General features: G+C 39.2%; 1 protein-coding gene across 2 annotated transcripts; it reads right to left on the bottom strand.

Annotated features, from left to right (window-relative positions):
• Nucleotides 1–282: 282 nt before the first annotated feature.
• Nucleotides 283–3,219, bottom strand: LOC147443443 (uncharacterized). 2 transcript variants are annotated; one of them, XM_086529869.1, is made up of 3 exons: nucleotides 2,060–3,219; nucleotides 931–1,905; nucleotides 283–707 (listed from the first exon to the last, which is right to left on the bottom strand). In XM_086529869.1, the coding sequence occupies exons 1-3, from the start codon at nucleotides 3,164–3,166 to the stop codon at nucleotides 636–638; spliced, it is 2,154 nt and encodes a 717-aa protein (XP_086385995.1). In that variant the 5' UTR covers nucleotides 3,167–3,219; the 3' UTR covers nucleotides 283–635. The 2 variants fall into 2 exon arrangements, with proteins under 2 accessions (XP_086385995.1, XP_086385996.1); XM_086529870.1 differs by having other exon boundaries at nucleotides 931–1,863.
• Nucleotides 3,220–18,304: the final 15,085 nt, after the last annotated feature.

The following is an 18,304-nucleotide window of genomic DNA, read 5'->3' as shown; positions in this document are numbered from 1 at the left end:
CACTTTTGAAAAGTCTTAAATCCTCCCTCTTTCCTCATGCTCTCTTTCCTATTTGCATGTCTCATATATATCATGTAGACTTAAAAGAAAAAAAAATGGTTACATACTCTCCTCTCTCTCTCTCTCTCTCTCTCTCTCTCTTTCTCTCTCTCTCTCTCTCTCTATTATACACACACACACACGCGCTTGTTTTTTCTTAAGAAACCTCGTATTTTGTGTTCTTTCCTTTCTTTCTCAACTCGTGTGCGCACGCATGTGTATATGAAATTCAAGTTGTGGCAAAAAATAGTATCCAAATAGCCATACCAAGGGAAAAAATCCATACAAAATAATCATGCTGCTAAAACTTGAAAAATCTAAGTGTGACTTCTTATAATATACAACCCTTTTGAGCATCACTATATATAGAAATAGGCTCCCATATCTTTTCATGCTATAAACCATTCTGTCTTATTCCTGAAGATCCTCCTCCTCCATTCTCTAAGAGAAATTAACCTGACAGCCATAAACCTGTGAAGCTCCCCGTTGATATTATGAACAGAGAGCTGCCTGTATTAACACCACACCATTTACAAGATTGTTTACTAGTCTTCCATACACACACTTATAAATCCAACCACGCCTTCTTCCAAAATTCACATTTCCTTTTCCTTGGGATTGCCTTCTCCTTGCTGCATCACAGCATGGGGATTGCCTTCTACTTGCGTCTGCATGTCAAGGAAAACAGTTACACACATATCACATTAAGCGAGCAAAGTAAGTATAAGAGGCCCTTCAAGTGGGGCAAGAGCAACACGCATCATCAAATTAGGATCAACAATGCTGCTAAATAAGCACAATTCCTTTCCTACTTCTACTGCTGCAAATAAAAAATGCACACTAAATATTCCCCGTAAGCATATTGTACTTACAGATAAGCGATAAGCGTACCTGTGCATCCAACTCGGTCAATTGAATCGGAAGTTGTGATTCAGGTATTTCTAGAGTGATGCAATTGGGAAAGAAGCCAGGCACAATCGTGTCCACAATTGCAGAGCTCATAATCAAACGTAGCCATGAGCGTCTCTTGAGAGTTTCTTTAAGCAGTCCAAGCAGTAACTGTGTGTGAGACCTCTGCTCATGTATGTCATCAATGAAGATTGCCGAATAATGTGAAAGATCTGTGTCAAGGCTCAACTCTCCAAGAAGATGGACTTCGCTCATAAACTTGATAGCAGTCCCTGTCCTGAAACAAGAATACCGTGGCTTCTCCAAAGCAAACCCTACAAGAGTGCCCAATTCTACTCCCATTTCGTTAGCCACTCTCTGAGCTATACTTATCAAGTTCCGAGCACTTCCGGGTTGCGGGCATGCAATCATCCGGGTATCACCATAACATCCTGCATCAACAAGATATTGGGGGATTTGGCTAGTTTTGCCCGACCCTTTGTTGCCAACTACCAAAAGCACTTGGTTGTTTGCGATTGCAGCAATGAAGCTATCTCTCATGTTAGAAATTGGTAGTGTCCTTCTCCGCATTCGAATGCTATAAGCAAAGGAAGCTTCAATGATTTTGAAGAGCTTGCGAAGAAACGGGATAGAGAGCTCCATCCCTCTGCGTCTAATAAGATTTGCAAATAAGCTGAGGGAGTGGTCACTCTGTCGAGCAATTTTGATGACGGAATGTGTGAGGGTACCGACGGAAGACCCATTAAGATCGGGATGCTGCTGCAGCAGTTGTCTAGACACGAGATCAGTAAGCTGGTCATGGAGGCGTTGTTCATCTACTGGGGGTGGAAGCTCTGCGTTGAGGCGATGGATGGATTCTACAAGGGGATGGATTGAAGATCCAACATCATGATGCAGCTGCAACAATTGTGTGCCCTGCACAGACCCAACGTCATGATGATGCATTAATTGTGTGTCCTGCATTGAATAGCCAAGAGCACTTCATGAGTCGTGATAATTAGGATCAACAATGTTACCAAAAATAGCAGTCTTAGAATAAATAAACAATTTCTAATGCCGCAACGTCAATGCAAGTTAAGAATGCACGTAAGCATGTATCAAAGAAGTGTACCTTGGCATAAACCTCAGCCAATTGTATCGCTTGTACAGGAAGTTGTGATTCAGGTATTTCTAGAGTGTTGCAATTGGGAAAGAAGCCAGGCACAATCGTGTCCACAATTGCAGAGCTCATAATCAAACGTAGCGATGAGCGTCTCTGGAGAGTTTCTTTAAGCAGGCCAAGCAGTAACTGTGTGTCAGCCCTCTGCTCCTGTATGTCATCAATAAAGATTGCCGAATAAGCTGAAAGATCTGTGTCGTGGCTCGATTCTCCAAGAAGATGGACTTCGCTCATAAACTTGATAGCAGTCCCTGTGCTGAAACAAGAATACCGTGGCGTGTCCAAAACAAACCCTACAAGGGTACCCAATTCTACTCCCAATTCATTGGCCACTCTCCGGGCTATGCTTATCAAGTTGCGAGCACTTCCAGGCTGCGGGCAAGCAACCGTCTGGTTATCACCATAACATCCTGCATCAACAAGATATTGGGGGATCTGGCTAGTTTTGCCCGACCCTTTCTTGCCAACTACCAAAAGCACTTGGCAGTTTGCAATTGCAGCAATGAAGCTATCTCTCATATTAAAGACTGGTAGTGTCCTTCTCCACACTCGAATGCTATAAGCAAAGGAAGCTTCAATGATTCTGAAGAGCTTGCGAAGGAACTGGATGGAGAGCTGCGTCTCTAATTTGCTTCTGATAAGATTTGCAAACAAGTTGAAGCAATGGTCACTCTGCCGAGCAATTTTGATGATGGAACGTGTGAAGGTATCGACAGAAGAACCATATAGATCAGGATACTGCAGCAGTTGGCTCGACACGCGATCAACAAGCTGGTCATGGATGCGCTGCTCATACACTGGATGTGCAAGCTTAAGCTCTGCGTCTAGGCAATGGCTGGACTCTGCAAGGGGACGGATTGAAGATCCAACATCATGACGCAGCTGCAGCAATTGTGTGCCCTGCGCAGACACAATATTTAGGTCACCCTTCTCGTTCGTTTCAACAGCAGATGCAAGATCGCCCTTCGTGTGTTCTTGTGTGTCCTGGGCAGATGCCTTCTCGACCCCTGTGTGTTCTTGTACGCCCTGCAAAGATGCAATATCGCCCTTCTCGTCCATCTCTGCTAACACTGCCAAATGAAGCAAACGGGAACAAGGGGAAAGGGCGGGAGGACAAATTTCAAATTAGAGCTTCGCTTAGGGGCCTTCCACACGGAGAACGTATATGCGAATTTATAGCCCTTCTTTTCAATTGGGCATCATCCAATCGTTGCAGTGCCTTTGGTATCATTTGGCACATGACCATAGAGTGAAAGCTCCATATTACGACAATTGAAAATGGGGAAGCTCAATCTTGAGCTACTCTTCACATTTTTCAGTGCAACGCAGAGTTGATTTCGGAGGAGATTCAATAATAAAAGCGACATGGCTTCTAGCGACCAGTCAAGCGCTCACGTTAACATTTTCGATTTTGACGTATTAAAAAAATGTGTACCGAAAAGGCACGATGAGAGAGCTCCAGTAAAAGGACGGCAAGGTGTGGGTTTTGAACATGAATCTCGGCCAATTACATGACTCCATGTCAGTTGACAACTCCATCTACGATGTTCTTGAAATGTGACACGTTTATCTCATATAATTGTCTCTAAACTGGGGGCCATCCACTTACTCGGCCCTTTACCCTGACATTCACAACCAAACACTTTCATGTATGCCACCATGAGCTTCTAATCATAAGTTTTCTTGAAAGGTGATCATGTATCAATGCGATGGGAGTCACTCTGCACTGATTTTGCCCAATAATGCCATGTTGTTGTGGTGTGTAGCTACATTTTAGATTCCACTTATTGCCATTCTCATTAAGGTACTCCTCAAGCTCACAAAACATGTACTCTCCACCATTATCCAACCTAAAATACTTTACATACGTGCCACAATCCTACTCTATAAAGCCTCAATTTTGTGCTTCAAGAAATATACCCATGTCATGTACATGTGATCATCAATGAATAAGACTCCATCATGAGATACATTATTCTAATGTAGACCCCATATGTCCCTATGCACAATTTCCAAAGAAGTATTGCTGATTCTCCCCCTGTAAGACTAGAGGTCTTGTGTCATGTGTATCACCACCCAACCATGTCCTTATATAGGCCCTAACCCTAGTTAGTTGGTCGTTTCACATTAGGATGCCCACTGAACTGCATGACTGGACCTTTGTCCAGAGAGGTGGTAAAATTGATTGAAACATGAAGAATAATACTATGCTTATTTCTAATGAGAACATGACCACAATCAAAACTTGTATTAAAGAGACTTATTGCATGTTTTCAATTCCTAATTTTTTATACTACCATTCATAAGGACTTCTTTGCTATGGTTTTGTTGCCTATGTTTCAATGGATTTCCTAAATGATCATAGTTTTATGAAGGTAAACTTTGGGTGATGACAAGAAAGCAATTTTTTGCACATATGGAAGTTAGTTATTTAGTTGCTAAAAAAACATAACCTTTCGAAAAGTTTTAGTGTCAATTATGCTTTGTCAATGAAATATGTTATTCTAGGTGATTGTGCTTAGAAGTCTCAATAGTGCTTTATTAATGAACTATTTTGTGATCGATGTCATACATGATTTGAAAATCATTAGGAAAAGAAGATCGAACAAACCTGTACCTTAATCTTTTGTTTAAACAACTCGTCTACATTAAGGGTTTTTGACAGACTATTAGCTAGCTAGAAAATATACATATAGTAAGGAAAATATACAGATAATAAGGGCTTTGAAAATTATGTTAATATTTCATAGAAGGGTTGGTTTAAATGATGACAAGGCCACATAGGTTTTTTAAATAAGCCCATGGTTGCATGTAATATACCATATTTTCCTCGGGGGGTCCACCTCTATGTATGTAAGTATACCATGAGAGTTCAACAAGAGGGGTTTTTTAATTCAAAAATTTTGGGTAAATTTACATAAATATATTTAAATAAGGGGTTTTTTTATTGCACTTTGGAAAAAAAACCCGTAAGTTCATAAAGAAAGAGGGGTTGTTTTATTAGTTCAAAATTCACAGATAAGGGGTTTTTTAAATACCCTTTGAACTCACGTTGTATAGATGGTTTACATATAGTGAACCCCCCGAGATATTTTCTCTAAGTGCCCCCCATTGTTAAAATAAGGTAGTTCATGGTGGGGAGGACTTGGCTAGCATTAATTGACAAGTAGATGAGGACGACTTGGTGTTGATGACAGTGAACAGACTTGGGCTACAATACAAGTCCTTAGCTAACTCAATTTTCATCGCGTTTCCATGCAAAGAACTATGCTAGATTTTGAGGATTTGGTTGCTTTATGCATGACAAAGGAAGCTGGGCATAACCTTGGTGGATCCATTAGTAACCATGACCAAGTGTTTTGTCATAATCATGGATGTGGTGGCAATAGATGTGGAGAATTTGGTCAAGGACTTGGTAAAGATGGCCTATATTATGTCCATAGTGTAGGTAGATGAGAGTTTTATGTCTAGAGGAGGCAAATGTATGCCTAGAGGTAGGATAGAGCACAACCGTGTGGTGGTAGAGGCCGTAAAGGACCTATACATTGTGACATGCAATGCAATGGTTGTGGAAAACATGGACACTTGGAAAAAAATTGATATCATCAACCCACTTATGGTCGGAGAGGTTATGGTTGACACCATAAATATGGCAATAATACATGTTATAATGGAGGATATAGAGATGTTGCTTATGATAGAGGCTTAGTAGCCATGAAGCATGTAATAGGGATCATGTCACAACCACCTAGCAATGATTATTGGTTTATAGACTTGGGTACCACAAACCACTAGAGTTTGTAGGAGTTTGTAGCCATTAGAGATGACACTATGCAATCCCACTATGCACATTGGGAGTTTACCATTGGTTACTAGAGATGGGAATTGTGATGCACTTTATTTACTTACAATCACAAATAATTTCACCCCAATTAGACAAATGACCAAGAAAGTTATGCACGTTTGGTTTAACATATATGGCTGCTTTATTGAGGAGTTCAAAAATGGAAGACAAGTAAGCGTATTACACAAGGAATGAAGAAGTGAGGCCTTTCACTCTGGATAATATTACAGATAGTCGTGTATATAGAGACTCATCATGAACAAAATAAGGATGTTGAGCTATGGTATAGATAGATTGGTCATGTCATCCTATAATGGTCAAAGCATATGGAGACAAGAGAAATTGTATGTAGCCTAAATTCAGCTACATTATGACCATGTATGTGAAGCAAGCAAGTTTAGTAAGCAAAGCGAGCTACCATTTCCAAAGAGGGGGTGTGAGGACAAGGGTCCTCTGGACAATGGTCCAGAGGACAAAGGTCCAGTCATGTAGTTCAGTGGGCATCCTAATATGAAACGGCCAGCTAACTAGGGTTAGGGCCTATGCAAGGACATGGTTGGGTGGTGATACACATGACACAAGACCTCTAGTCTTACATTGGTATCAGAGCATGGTGGGAGAAGGATATGGCTTTCTTCCATGAGCAAGGCATGTGCATGAAGTTCTCTCTTTCTCTCTTCCTCACGTTTTTACAGGGCGAAATTTGTTGATTAGCAAATTTTCTGTAAACAGCCATGTTTAGAAAAATAGTCTGTGAGAGGTGAAGGAAAACGTCGTTCTGTACGTTTTTGCGTCTTACGTAAAAAGCGAGATTCTGCACCCTCTGTGAGATATTTTTAATTTTTCAAAATTTTTTGTGTGTGCGCATGCGATCGAAGGCAAGGTTGTAGAGCAGGAGCTTCTCTCCCCACATGGAGATGGGCTCACGCACGACTCTTGCATGGAGATGATGATGGCATACCTCTTCCTCACGTGGACATAGATTTGGTTGATGTGATTGTTTGTTTTCTGCTTTTGCAGGGATACCACATTGATGATGATGGTGGTCCTGATGCTTATATTGTGGCACCACATGGCTGCCATGAAGTGGTTGATGACCACGACCAAGGCACGAAGATGGGGCATCGCCATGCCTGGGGGAGCAAAGGCTCGACCCCAAGCATAGGGTAGCCATGAAGAAGCGTCGCCACAACAGGACCGTCTCTCTCACTCGGTTTCTCTCTCTGACATTGAAGGTCAACGCCATAGCCATGTTTTTTCGTTGAGTTTTTTTTCAACTATGCTTTTTTTTGGGTGAAAAAGCTCTCCAAACTCGAAAGCAAAAAGCACTAAGGCTTTTAGAGAAAACAAATAGCACTATGGCTTTTTAGAGACATGAAAAAGCACTATGGCTTTTTACAGAAAGCAAAAAACTTTATGGCTTTTTAGAGACAACAAAAAGCTTTATGGATTTTTAGAGAAAGAAAAAAGCACTTTGGCTTTTTAGAGAGTCCGATTATAAATGGCCCAAGGTCCATTGTACGAGCAATCCATTAAAACATGTTGGACTTATCAAGAGGTGAGTTGAGCACCTTTAAACTAAGAGCAAGTCTCAGATTTTAAGATTTGAGAAAAACGTCTTCAAGGAGCATCAAGACACACAAGGGTGTGTACCAACAAGCAAGTTAGAGCACTCAAGAGTTAGTGCAATCGACAACCCTCAAGTGGATATGACGATAGACATGCACGATGACGAGCATGTGGATCTTAATGGAGACTTTAATGGAGAAGCCGATCATGTATGGGTCGATAAATGCAATTTATTAGCCAACAAGTTACGTTTGAAAAGCAGTTTGAAGTTCTGCAACAAACTCAGTCTACTCTTCAAGCTATATATGTATGTGTGTATATATATATATATATATATATATACATATATATATATATACACATATATATATATATGTATGTGTATATATACATACATACATACATACATATATATATATACACACATATATATATACATACATACACACACACACACACAAACATATGTATATATATATATATATATATGCACCCTTCATGATTAAAAAGATAATAACCCATGCTCTAAACTTAGCTTTTACTCATTTTGAAAAAGTAAATCTCCATATCATATTCTATAATACCTATCTGGCTACTACATTTAGTACATACACTACCAATATTGCATCCCAAAAGATAACATTGTGAACTCCACCAAGTACATAGACTGCCAATATTGCATCCCAAAAGATAACATTTTAAAAAAGAATCTCTTGTAATACTTTTGGGATACATATATAAAAACCATTTCCAAGCACAAGAGACCTCCCTCTCTCTCTCTCTCTCTCTCTCTCTCTCTCTCTCTCTCTCTCTCTCTTTCTCTCTCTCTCTCTTGTAGGCATGCTTGTATACAAGAATGAAACCCATCGCACACTACAAAGTTGGGAAAAACACAAAGAGTCTTTTCACATCATTACAACCGTAAAATTTATTGAAAGAATGTTACACTTAGTTTGCAGTCAAAATTTAACTAAACCTTTTCACAAAATTGGTAAGTATGTTGAAATATTGCGTTTTCGACTAAGAGAAAAATGAAAGTAAAATTAATCTCCTCCAAATGTATTATATCCATCAAAATAATTAAGCACTTGCATCCTTCATCACTAGTCTTTCAGCCTTCCCCCTCTCTGTCTATCTCACGTATGAACGAGCTAGCTTACTAATTGTCAAGAGACTTTTGTATCACTTCATTTTACTTTCTCCCTATTGTATTACTTATATTTAAGTACTACCACAAATTCTTGTCTCCCCTTCAAAGGATCAAGAATAATGGTGTGCTCAACCATCCTACAAGAGGACACTAGTATGACACAAGTTGGACATTTCAATTGCTTTGATTCACATGTGCTAATTCTTGTTGTTGAGAAGAAATATGTATCTAGCTCATTCTTCACTTCATTGCTACCTGAGTAAGATCTCAAACACTGTAGATGGCACATCATTTTGAAAAAGTCTTGAGAGAAACTTGATGCCCTCAAATTATAAGCCAAAAACCACAATGGGACCAAGTGAAAGTAGCGAGAAAATCTTTTGAGCTATAAAACACGGCACAAAAACTCAAGGTGCCAAGGTTCAAGTTCCATCCAAACCAAACACAAAAGTGGGAAATCAATAAAAGGAGTAAGATTATTGGCAATATGAACCAAAGGGATTTCACCTAACGGAAAAGTTTTAACCCCTCAAGGGCCACATCGATGGTTCAAATCGCTAAGGTTACTATATATGGGGGCATTATTTCTGTATATAGGGGATAGTTTCCCATTTTTTGGTGCACGCAGGTGATGTCTCATCATTACTACTAGTGAATCCCCCGGGGATGAACTTTGGAATACTCTGGAAGTACTAACTTTGGAATGCTCTGGAAGTGCTAACTTGTAAGCTACCTACCTAATGCACTTAAGTATTGTGAATGGTTCACAATACCTTGGTGACAACTTAGCCACTTTTCCAGTCTTCAAACTCTATGAATGCTCTAGAACTTTGAGAAAGACTCTGTCTCGCTCCTCAAAAGAAATAAGTCGTCTATGCTTGCCAGCATACTTCTTATAACGATCTTGTGCTTGCATATTATTTTGCCGAGCAAGTCTTAGCATATCAAAATGCTATTGGAGAAATTCCTTTGCCTGATGCACTATCTCCGTAGTCAACCCTATCGTCATCAGTTATCTAGGTTGATAACCGTACATGAGCATAAATGGACTAAATCCTATAGTCACATGCTTCGCACTATTATAAGAAAATTCCATTATGGGTAGATAATCTTCCCAATTGGTTTGCTTCTTACTAAGGTATGCCCTAAGCATATCCTCTAACACTTGATTAACCCGTTTAGTCTGACCATCTATTTCAAGATGATCCATTGTGCTAAGGTTAAGAGTAGTTTCCAACTTATTGAAAACTTCCCTCCTCCAAAAGTGATTGTCGAACTTTCAATCCCTATCACTAATAATACTTGTCGATAGACCATAGAGTTTATAGACATGTTCTGTAAATAGTCGTGTTAGCTCCGGTGTCTTAACCATTGTCTTAATGGGAATAAAATTACACATCTTTGTAAGTCGATCTACTATAACCCATATTGCATAGTGGTGGCCACAACTTGTTCTTGGTAATCCCATTATGAAATCCATCATGAGATGATTTTCCATTTGCCTTGTGGGATCTCTAATGGTTGCAACAATCCGCCTCCCTTTAGATGCTCTGCCTTGTTGACTTGACATTTTTGGCAATTTAGTACGTACTCTTGAACATCTTTGTGCAACCCTGGCCAACAAAGCTGGCGTCGAGCCAAAGCATATGTCTTTCTAATGCGTAAATGACCTGCACTTTGACTATCATGACACTCATATAAAATGTGGCGCCTCGTGTCCATGTCCATTGGCCACACATACTCATCCCTTGTAGAGTAAGTAGCCATCAGTAATGGAAAAAGTCTTCCATCACTGGAGCTCATCCCGAGTAAGGTTAGAACTCGGCACTTGTAGAACTTCTTGAGTTTGAGGGATACCTTCATGAAACGACACTCCACACCTTCTCATATAACTCATCTTGTGCACACTTGCCAGGTAATGTCTCCAAAAATGTTCACATGTTTGAGTGCAGCATCCTTGACTACCATTGTTGGTCCTCAAACCTGAGGAGCCGGCACCTCTGCAGGTTGAATGGACCCATTGGCCGGTGATGGAACTTGCGCTTGCACAAATGTGCGAAAAAGATCGTTCATGGAGGACATGTTCTTATTTAACGCATCAAAATTTGCTTGAAGAGTAGATTGAGTTTGTTGCAAAATTTCAAACTGCTTTTCAAATATAAGTTATTGGCTCATAAATTGTTAAAATGTGCATTCATCGACCCATACATGATCGGCTTCTACATTAAAGTCTCCATTGAGATCCACATGCACCTCATCGTGCATGTCTATCATCATAACCACTTGAGGATTGTCGATTGCACTAACTCTTGAGTGCTCTCACTTGCTTGTTGGTACACACCCTTGTGCATCTTGATGCTCCTTGAAGATGTTTTTCTTAAATCTTAAAATCTAAGAGTCCAACATGTTTTGATGGATTGCTTGTACAATGGACCTTGGGCGACCTTGGGCCATTTATATAGAACTCTCTAAAAATCCATAGTGCTTTTTGCTTTCTCTAAAAAACCATAGTGCTTTTTGCTTTCTCTAAAAAGCCATAGTGCTTTTTGTTGTCTCTAAAAAGCCATAGTGCTTTTTGCTTTCTCTAAAAAGACAGTGCTTTTTGATGTCTGTAAAATCCATAGTGTTGTTTGCTTTCTCTAAAAAGACTTAGTGCTTTTTGCTTTCGAGTTTGGAGAGCTTTTTCACCCAAAAAAAAACTCAACAAAAAAACATGGCTATTGCATTGACCTTCAACGCCAGAGAGAGAGACCGAGTGAGAGTGGCGGCGCTTCTTCATGGCTACCCCATGCTTGGGGTAAAGCCTTTTCTTCCCCAGGCATGGCAAAGCTTGGGGTCAAGCCTTTTCTTCCCCAGGCATGGCAATGCCCCATCTTTGTGCCTTGGTCATGGTCCTCATGGAGGGACATATGCGTGCCACAACATGAGCATGAAGACCACCATCATCATCAACGTGGTATCCCTACAAAAGAAAGGAAAAAAACAAACGCATCAACAAAATCTATGTCCACGTGAGGAAGGAGGTACGCCATCATCATCTCCATGCAAGCATCGTACGTGAGTCCATCTCCATATAGCAAGAGAAGCTCCTGCTCTACAAACTTGCCTTCGATCACGTGCACACACACACGGTAGAATCTGAAAAATTAAAAATATCTCACAGGCGGTGCAGAATCTCGCTTTTTGCGTGAGACACAAAAACGTACAGAACGGCCTTTTCCCTCACCGAGCGGTGGACTATTTTTCTAAACGAGGCTGTTTACAAAAAATTTTCTAATAAACAAATTTTGCCCTGTAAAAACGTGAGGAAGAGAGTAAGAAAGAACTTCATGCACAAGCCTTGCTCATGCAAGAAAGCCATATCCTTCTCCGACCATGCTCTGATACCAATGTAAGACTAGAGGTCTTGTGTCATGTGTATCACCACCCAACCATGTCCTTATATAGGCCCTAACCCTAGTTAGCTGGCCATTTCATATTAGGATGCCCAGTGAACTGCATGAATGGACCCTTGGACCTTTGTCCAGAGGACCCTTGTCCTCACACCCCCTCTTTCAAAATAGTAGCTCGCTTTGCTTAGTAAACTTGCATGCTTCACATACATGGTCATAATGTAGCCGAATCTAGGAAACACACAATTTCTCTTGTCTCCATATGCTTTGACCATTATAGGATGACATGACCAATCCATCTATACCATAGCTCAACATCCTTATTTTGTTCATGATTACTCTCTACATACACGACTATCTATAATATGGGTCCTTATATCCAAAGCGAAAGGCCTCACTTCTTCATTCTTTGTGTAATACGCTTACTTGTCTTCCATTTTTTAACTCCTCAATAAAGCAACCATATATGTTAAACCAAATGTGCATAACCTACTTGGTCATTTGTCTAATTAGGGTGAAATTCTTTGTGATTGTAAGTAAATAAAGTGAATCACAATTCCCATCTCTAGTAACCAATGGTAAACTCCCAATGTGCATAGTGGGATTGCATAGTGTCATCTCTAATGGCTACAAACTCCTCACACTGTTTATGGTCAAACCACTCTTCATGATGTGTTATGTGGTTTGTGGCAACATGCATTATTGCCATATTTATGGTGTCAACCATAACCTCTCCGACCATAAGTGGGTTGATGATATCGATTTTTTTCCAAGTGTCCATGTCTTCCACAACCATTACATTGCATGTCACAATGTATAGGTCCTTTACGACCTCTACCACCACACAATTGTGCTCTATCCTACCTCTAGGCATAAATTGGCCTCCTCTAGACATAAAACTCTCATCTACCTGCATTATGGACATAATATAGGCCATCTCTACCAAGTCCTTGACCAAACCCTTCACATGTATTTCCACCACGTGCATGATTATGACAAAACACTTGGTCATGGTTACTAATGGATCCACCAAGGTTATGCTCAGCTTCCTTTTTCATGCATAAAGCAACCAAATCCTCAAAATCTAGCATAGTTCTTTGCATGGAAACGAGATGGAAATTGAGTTATCTAAGGACTTGTATTGTAGCCCAAGTTTGTTCACTGTCATCAACACCAAGTCGTCGTCATCTACTTGTCAATTAATGCTAGCCAAGTCCTCCCCATGAACTACCTTATTTTAATGATGGGGGCACCTGCAACCATGGGCTTATTTTCAAAATCTATGTAGTCTTGTCATCATTTAAACCAACCCTTCCATGAAATATTAACATAATTTTTAAAGCCCTTACTATATGTATATTTTCTAGCTAATAGTCTTAAAAAAACCCTTAAAGTAGGCGAGTTGTTTAAACAAAAGATTAAGGTACAGGTTTGTTCAATCTTCTTTTCCTAATGATTTTTCAAATCATGTATAACATCGATCACAACATAATTCATTAACAAAGCACTATTGAGACTTCTAAGCACAATCACCTAATAGAAAACCACGTGGAGAGAGAGAAAGAGAGAGGAGATGCAGCCGTACAGGGCAAGATAGAGGACCACGTGGAGAGAGATTCGTGAGAGAGAGAGAGAGAGAGAGAGAGAGAGAGAGAGAGAGAGAGAGAGAGAGAGAGAGAGAGAGAGAGAGAGAGAATCCCCATTATCACGTACTTGGGTTTGAGAAATGATTTTTTTTTTTCATTTCTCCCCATTATCACTTGGGATTGAGAAATGATTTTTTTTTTGTTTCTCCCCGTTAGCAACTAAATAACCAACTTCAATATGTGCAAAAATTTGCTTTCTTGTCATCACCCAAAGTTTACCTTCATAGAAGTACGATCATTTAGGAATTCCATTGAAACAAAGGAAACAAAACCATAACAAAGAAGTCCTTATGAATGGTAATATAAAAAATTAGGAATTGAAAACATGCAATAAGTCTCTTGAATACAAGTTTTGATTGTGATCATGTAGTTCTCATTAGAAATAAGCATAATATTATTCTTCATGTTTCAATCAATTTTATCACCTTGTCAAGGCACCCTTCATGATTAAAAAGATAAAAGTCCATGCTCTAAACTTAGCTTTTCCTCATCTTCCAAAAGTAAATCTCCATATCATGTTCTACAAAACCTATCTAGCTACTACATTTAGTACATAGACTGCTAATATTGCATCCCAAAAGATAACATTTTGAAGTACACTAATTACATAGACTGCCAATATTGCATCCCAACAGATAACATTTTGAAAAAGAATCTCTTGTAATACTTTTGGGATACATATATAAAAACCATTTCCAAGCACAAGAGACCTCCCTCTCTCTCTCTCTCTCTCTCTCTCTCTCTCTCTCTCTCTCTCTCTCTCTCTCTCTCTCTCTCTCTCTCTCTCGTGTAGGCATGCTTGTATACAAGAATGAAACCCATCACACACGAAGAGTCTTTTCACATCATAACAACCCCAAAATTTATTGAAAGAATGTTACACTTAGTTTGCTGTCAAAATTTAACTAAACCTTTTTACAAAATTGGTAAGTATGTTGAAATATTGCTTGTTCCACTAAGAGCAAAATGCAAGTTCAATTAATCTCCTCCAAATGTATTATATCCATCAAAATAATTAAGCACTTGCATCCTTTATCAAGCCTTCCCCTTCTCTGTCTATCTCACGTTTGAACGAGCTTACTAATTATCAAGAGACTTTTGTTTTACTTCATTTTACTATCTCCCCATTGTACCCCATGTAGGCTGGCGGTGGTGAGTGTCATGTACATCTAACACCAAACATGTGTATGGATGTACCCAAACCCCATTTTTGTACATGGGCTGGTTAGGAATTTGCATGTAAAGACATGGGGATTTGGGTGCATGCATCCATATGTTCAATGTCAGATCTAGATGAAACATGGCACACATATTTTTTCCATCCCCATGTAGGCTCGTGCTAGCTTTCCTTAGCATCCAACATCGAACATGTGTATGCGAGCACCCAAATCCCCACTTTAAACATGGGATAGTATAAAAATGCAGATTTTGGCACACACATACACACATTTGATGTCAGACATGGATGAAACTTGGCACATGCATTGGTATGATCACCATGGAGGCTCGTGATAGGTTTCATCCAGATCAAACATGGGACATGTGTATGAGTGCACTCAAATCCCCATTTTTATACATGGGCGAGTTAGGAATTTGCATGTAGAAAAATGGGGATTGTGACACAGTCATACCCATGTTTGATGTTGAATTCAGAAACTTGGTAAATGTATTAGTTGGTATTATCTCAATCTCCATATAGGCCTGTGCCAAGTTTGATTCACATTGGACACTAAACATGAGTATGCGTATGCCGAAATCCTGATTTTCTTATATCAGCTAGTTTAGGAACTTGCATGTATAAAAATGGGGGTTGGGGCTCATGCATACAAGCACTTGGTGTCGGATGTAGATGAAACTTAACACACATACTGGTCCCATTACCACCAAAACTAGTTGTTCTGAACAGGCACTAGTTCCACAGGCCTAATCACGTAAAACAACCAAAATAGGCAATTAGTACTTCTCTGAAAATGGTACAAATGGAGTCAAATCAATATGTGGGTTTGTTTGTTGCAAAGATAACATCTTTATCTTTGATTTAAGCACTCAACCTCATCAATTGGATGAACGAGCTAAAGATGGAGATAAAGATAACATCTTTATCTTTGATTTAAGCACTCAACCTCATCAATTGGATGAACGAGCTAAAGATGGAGAATTTAACGGTAAAGGTAGCAAGTGCAGGAATATTTAATAGGAACGAGATGAAGCCCATGCCAAAGTGCAATGTAATGTCAATGAGGAAGTGGGGCTCGTAAGAGGTCCAAGATGTATAAATCTTAGCCCATTTCTTGTAATTATCCTATTCGCTAAAGGATGTTCGCCCAAATGTGAAAAGCCTAAGTTATTAGCCCTATCTTTTGAACACTATTTAGGAATCATGCACATTTTGCATTTGTTTTTGCAAGACTGGTTATTAACAAACGTACGATCACAAGGGCTCTTTGCCAAGCTTTTGCAAGAGGCATTTTATGCATAGCATCTATACATATGCATCCATGCTATTCCAAATAGTATGCATAGAGCCATTACGGCTTTGCAAAATTTGTAGCCCATGTATGTGTTGTGTAGGTAGCATCCCATCATTGTTTGTAAATGGCTTTATTATTGTAAAGCATGATGTAATACTATCATTAACCTTGAACTTTTTATCTAAATCCATGTAAAAAAGAACAAAAGATTTAAAGCACTTCGTTGTGGTATTCATTTTTGTCTTCACTTACACCAAGGAGCAATGCAAAGGGTTGACATTTTGGGCACCATATATGCAATCATTTATAAAAGATAATTTAGTGAACTTTGTTTTTATTGCAAAGTTTTTTGTGGATTTTATCAAGATGAGTTTGATGGGGCTAGAGAGAGTAGGATTTGTACGCAGTTGTAATGGACACAATTTATGAAGATTTGATACAGTAGATCACTATGCATCCAAGTGTACAACCAAGATTTTGTATTAGAAGAAGACCTTCTCTGCACGTTTTACTATTACAAATTTACTTTATACAGAATTGCAACTACTTTTCAAGCGCAGTATCTTTGGAGGCAAATTGTGGAGGCATGCAACTCATGTCCTAATAATGTGGCCTCATATGACTAAAGCTACTTTTCAGATCCTTAAGGTGAGATGTCTTCCTCCATAGAATGCTTTAAGCTAGATGTAGGGCAAGGGCTTTTAATGTATCTTCTGTTATTTTTGTATCCCCTTATTTGGTGAATTTTGGAAGAAAAGACAAGATCTGATTATAGTTCTTTGTGACCATGGTTAATTATATGCTAATGGTTCTCGTGTAACTCGTTTCACCACATTTTAATGTGCACGTCCGGATATGGAGCTAGTGTAACAGATGAGATGGATGGTTACTACTTCTTGGACACGAGTCTTTCCTTTTGTGTAATCTGAGCTATCAATTAAGTCATTTGATTCATGGTTTATGATCAGGTGAAAAAAAATATCACAATAATGCACTTGTACCCATTAATCTAGCTCAAACAACTCATATGTCAACCATAATTGAGTATGGAGAAAATAAACTAATCGTTCACCTTGTTGTTTCTAGATTTCTCAAGGTTACATATCACTCCCAGTACAGAGGGTATTGCACACTGCAATCCACTTATTGACCTACTTCTTGATAAGGGTATGCATTATCTCCATACTAACAACACTTATGTTTCTAATGATCTTACATTCATTGAAAAGTAAATGGAGCATTGAAAATAGGCATAGAGCCTTATGTCACACTATGGGCAGAAGATCATTTGCAAGCTCTTGAAGATGAGTATGGTGGACTGCTGAGTACATAGTTTATATAACTGACAATATTAACTTTTGCTGAGCAATGATTCATGGAAGTATTGCACCAAGATGTGATTGTAGTACTTAAAGAATGAGGGTTTCACATGCCTGTATAGAGACAATTTTGTTGTATATGTGATTGCATGCCTTGTAGCATTTGGTGATCGATTAAAGTATTGGATAACACTATACAAAGCTGTGATTGCATGTTTTGTAGTGTTTGGTGACCAGGTAAAGTATTGGATAACACTAGCCCATGCACGTTCCTAAAAGGTGAATTTGGGCATGTTCTTGTATTTATCTAGGTATATATAAGCTCTAAAACCTATTAACTCTATTCAAAAGATCTTATAGGGCAATAGCGGAAATAAGCGCCGCATCCTCTGTTTATTTGCAAGGAAAGCTATCTAGCTAGCCCACATGTGCTTCTTGCATTCCAGATTTACACGGCTTCAATTAGTAGAGTTTCAGCTTCTCTATATTCCCATCCACACATACCCCCGGTAACCATAGCGATTTGAACCATTGGTGTGCCCCTTAAGGGGTTAAAACTTTTCCGTTAGGCCAAATCCCTTTGGTTCGTATTGCCAATAATCTTACTCTTTTTATTGATTTCTCACTTTTGTGTTTGGTTTGGGTGGAACTTGAACCTTGGCACCTTGAGTTTTTGTGCCGTGTTTTATAGCTCAAAAAGTTTTCTCGCTACTTTCACTTGGTCCCATTGTGGTTTTTAGCTTATAATTTGAGGGCATCAAGTTTCTCTCAAGAATTTCTTCAAAATGATGTGCCATATACGGTGT

Source organism: Adiantum capillus-veneris, chromosome 14 (assembly GCF_014529385.1).
Source record: "Adiantum capillus-veneris isolate H3 chromosome 14, ASM1452938v2, whole genome shotgun sequence".
NCBI lineage: Eukaryota > Viridiplantae > Streptophyta > Polypodiopsida > Polypodiales > Pteridaceae > Adiantum > Adiantum capillus-veneris.
This window is presented reverse-complemented; position numbering and strand designations above follow the sequence as displayed.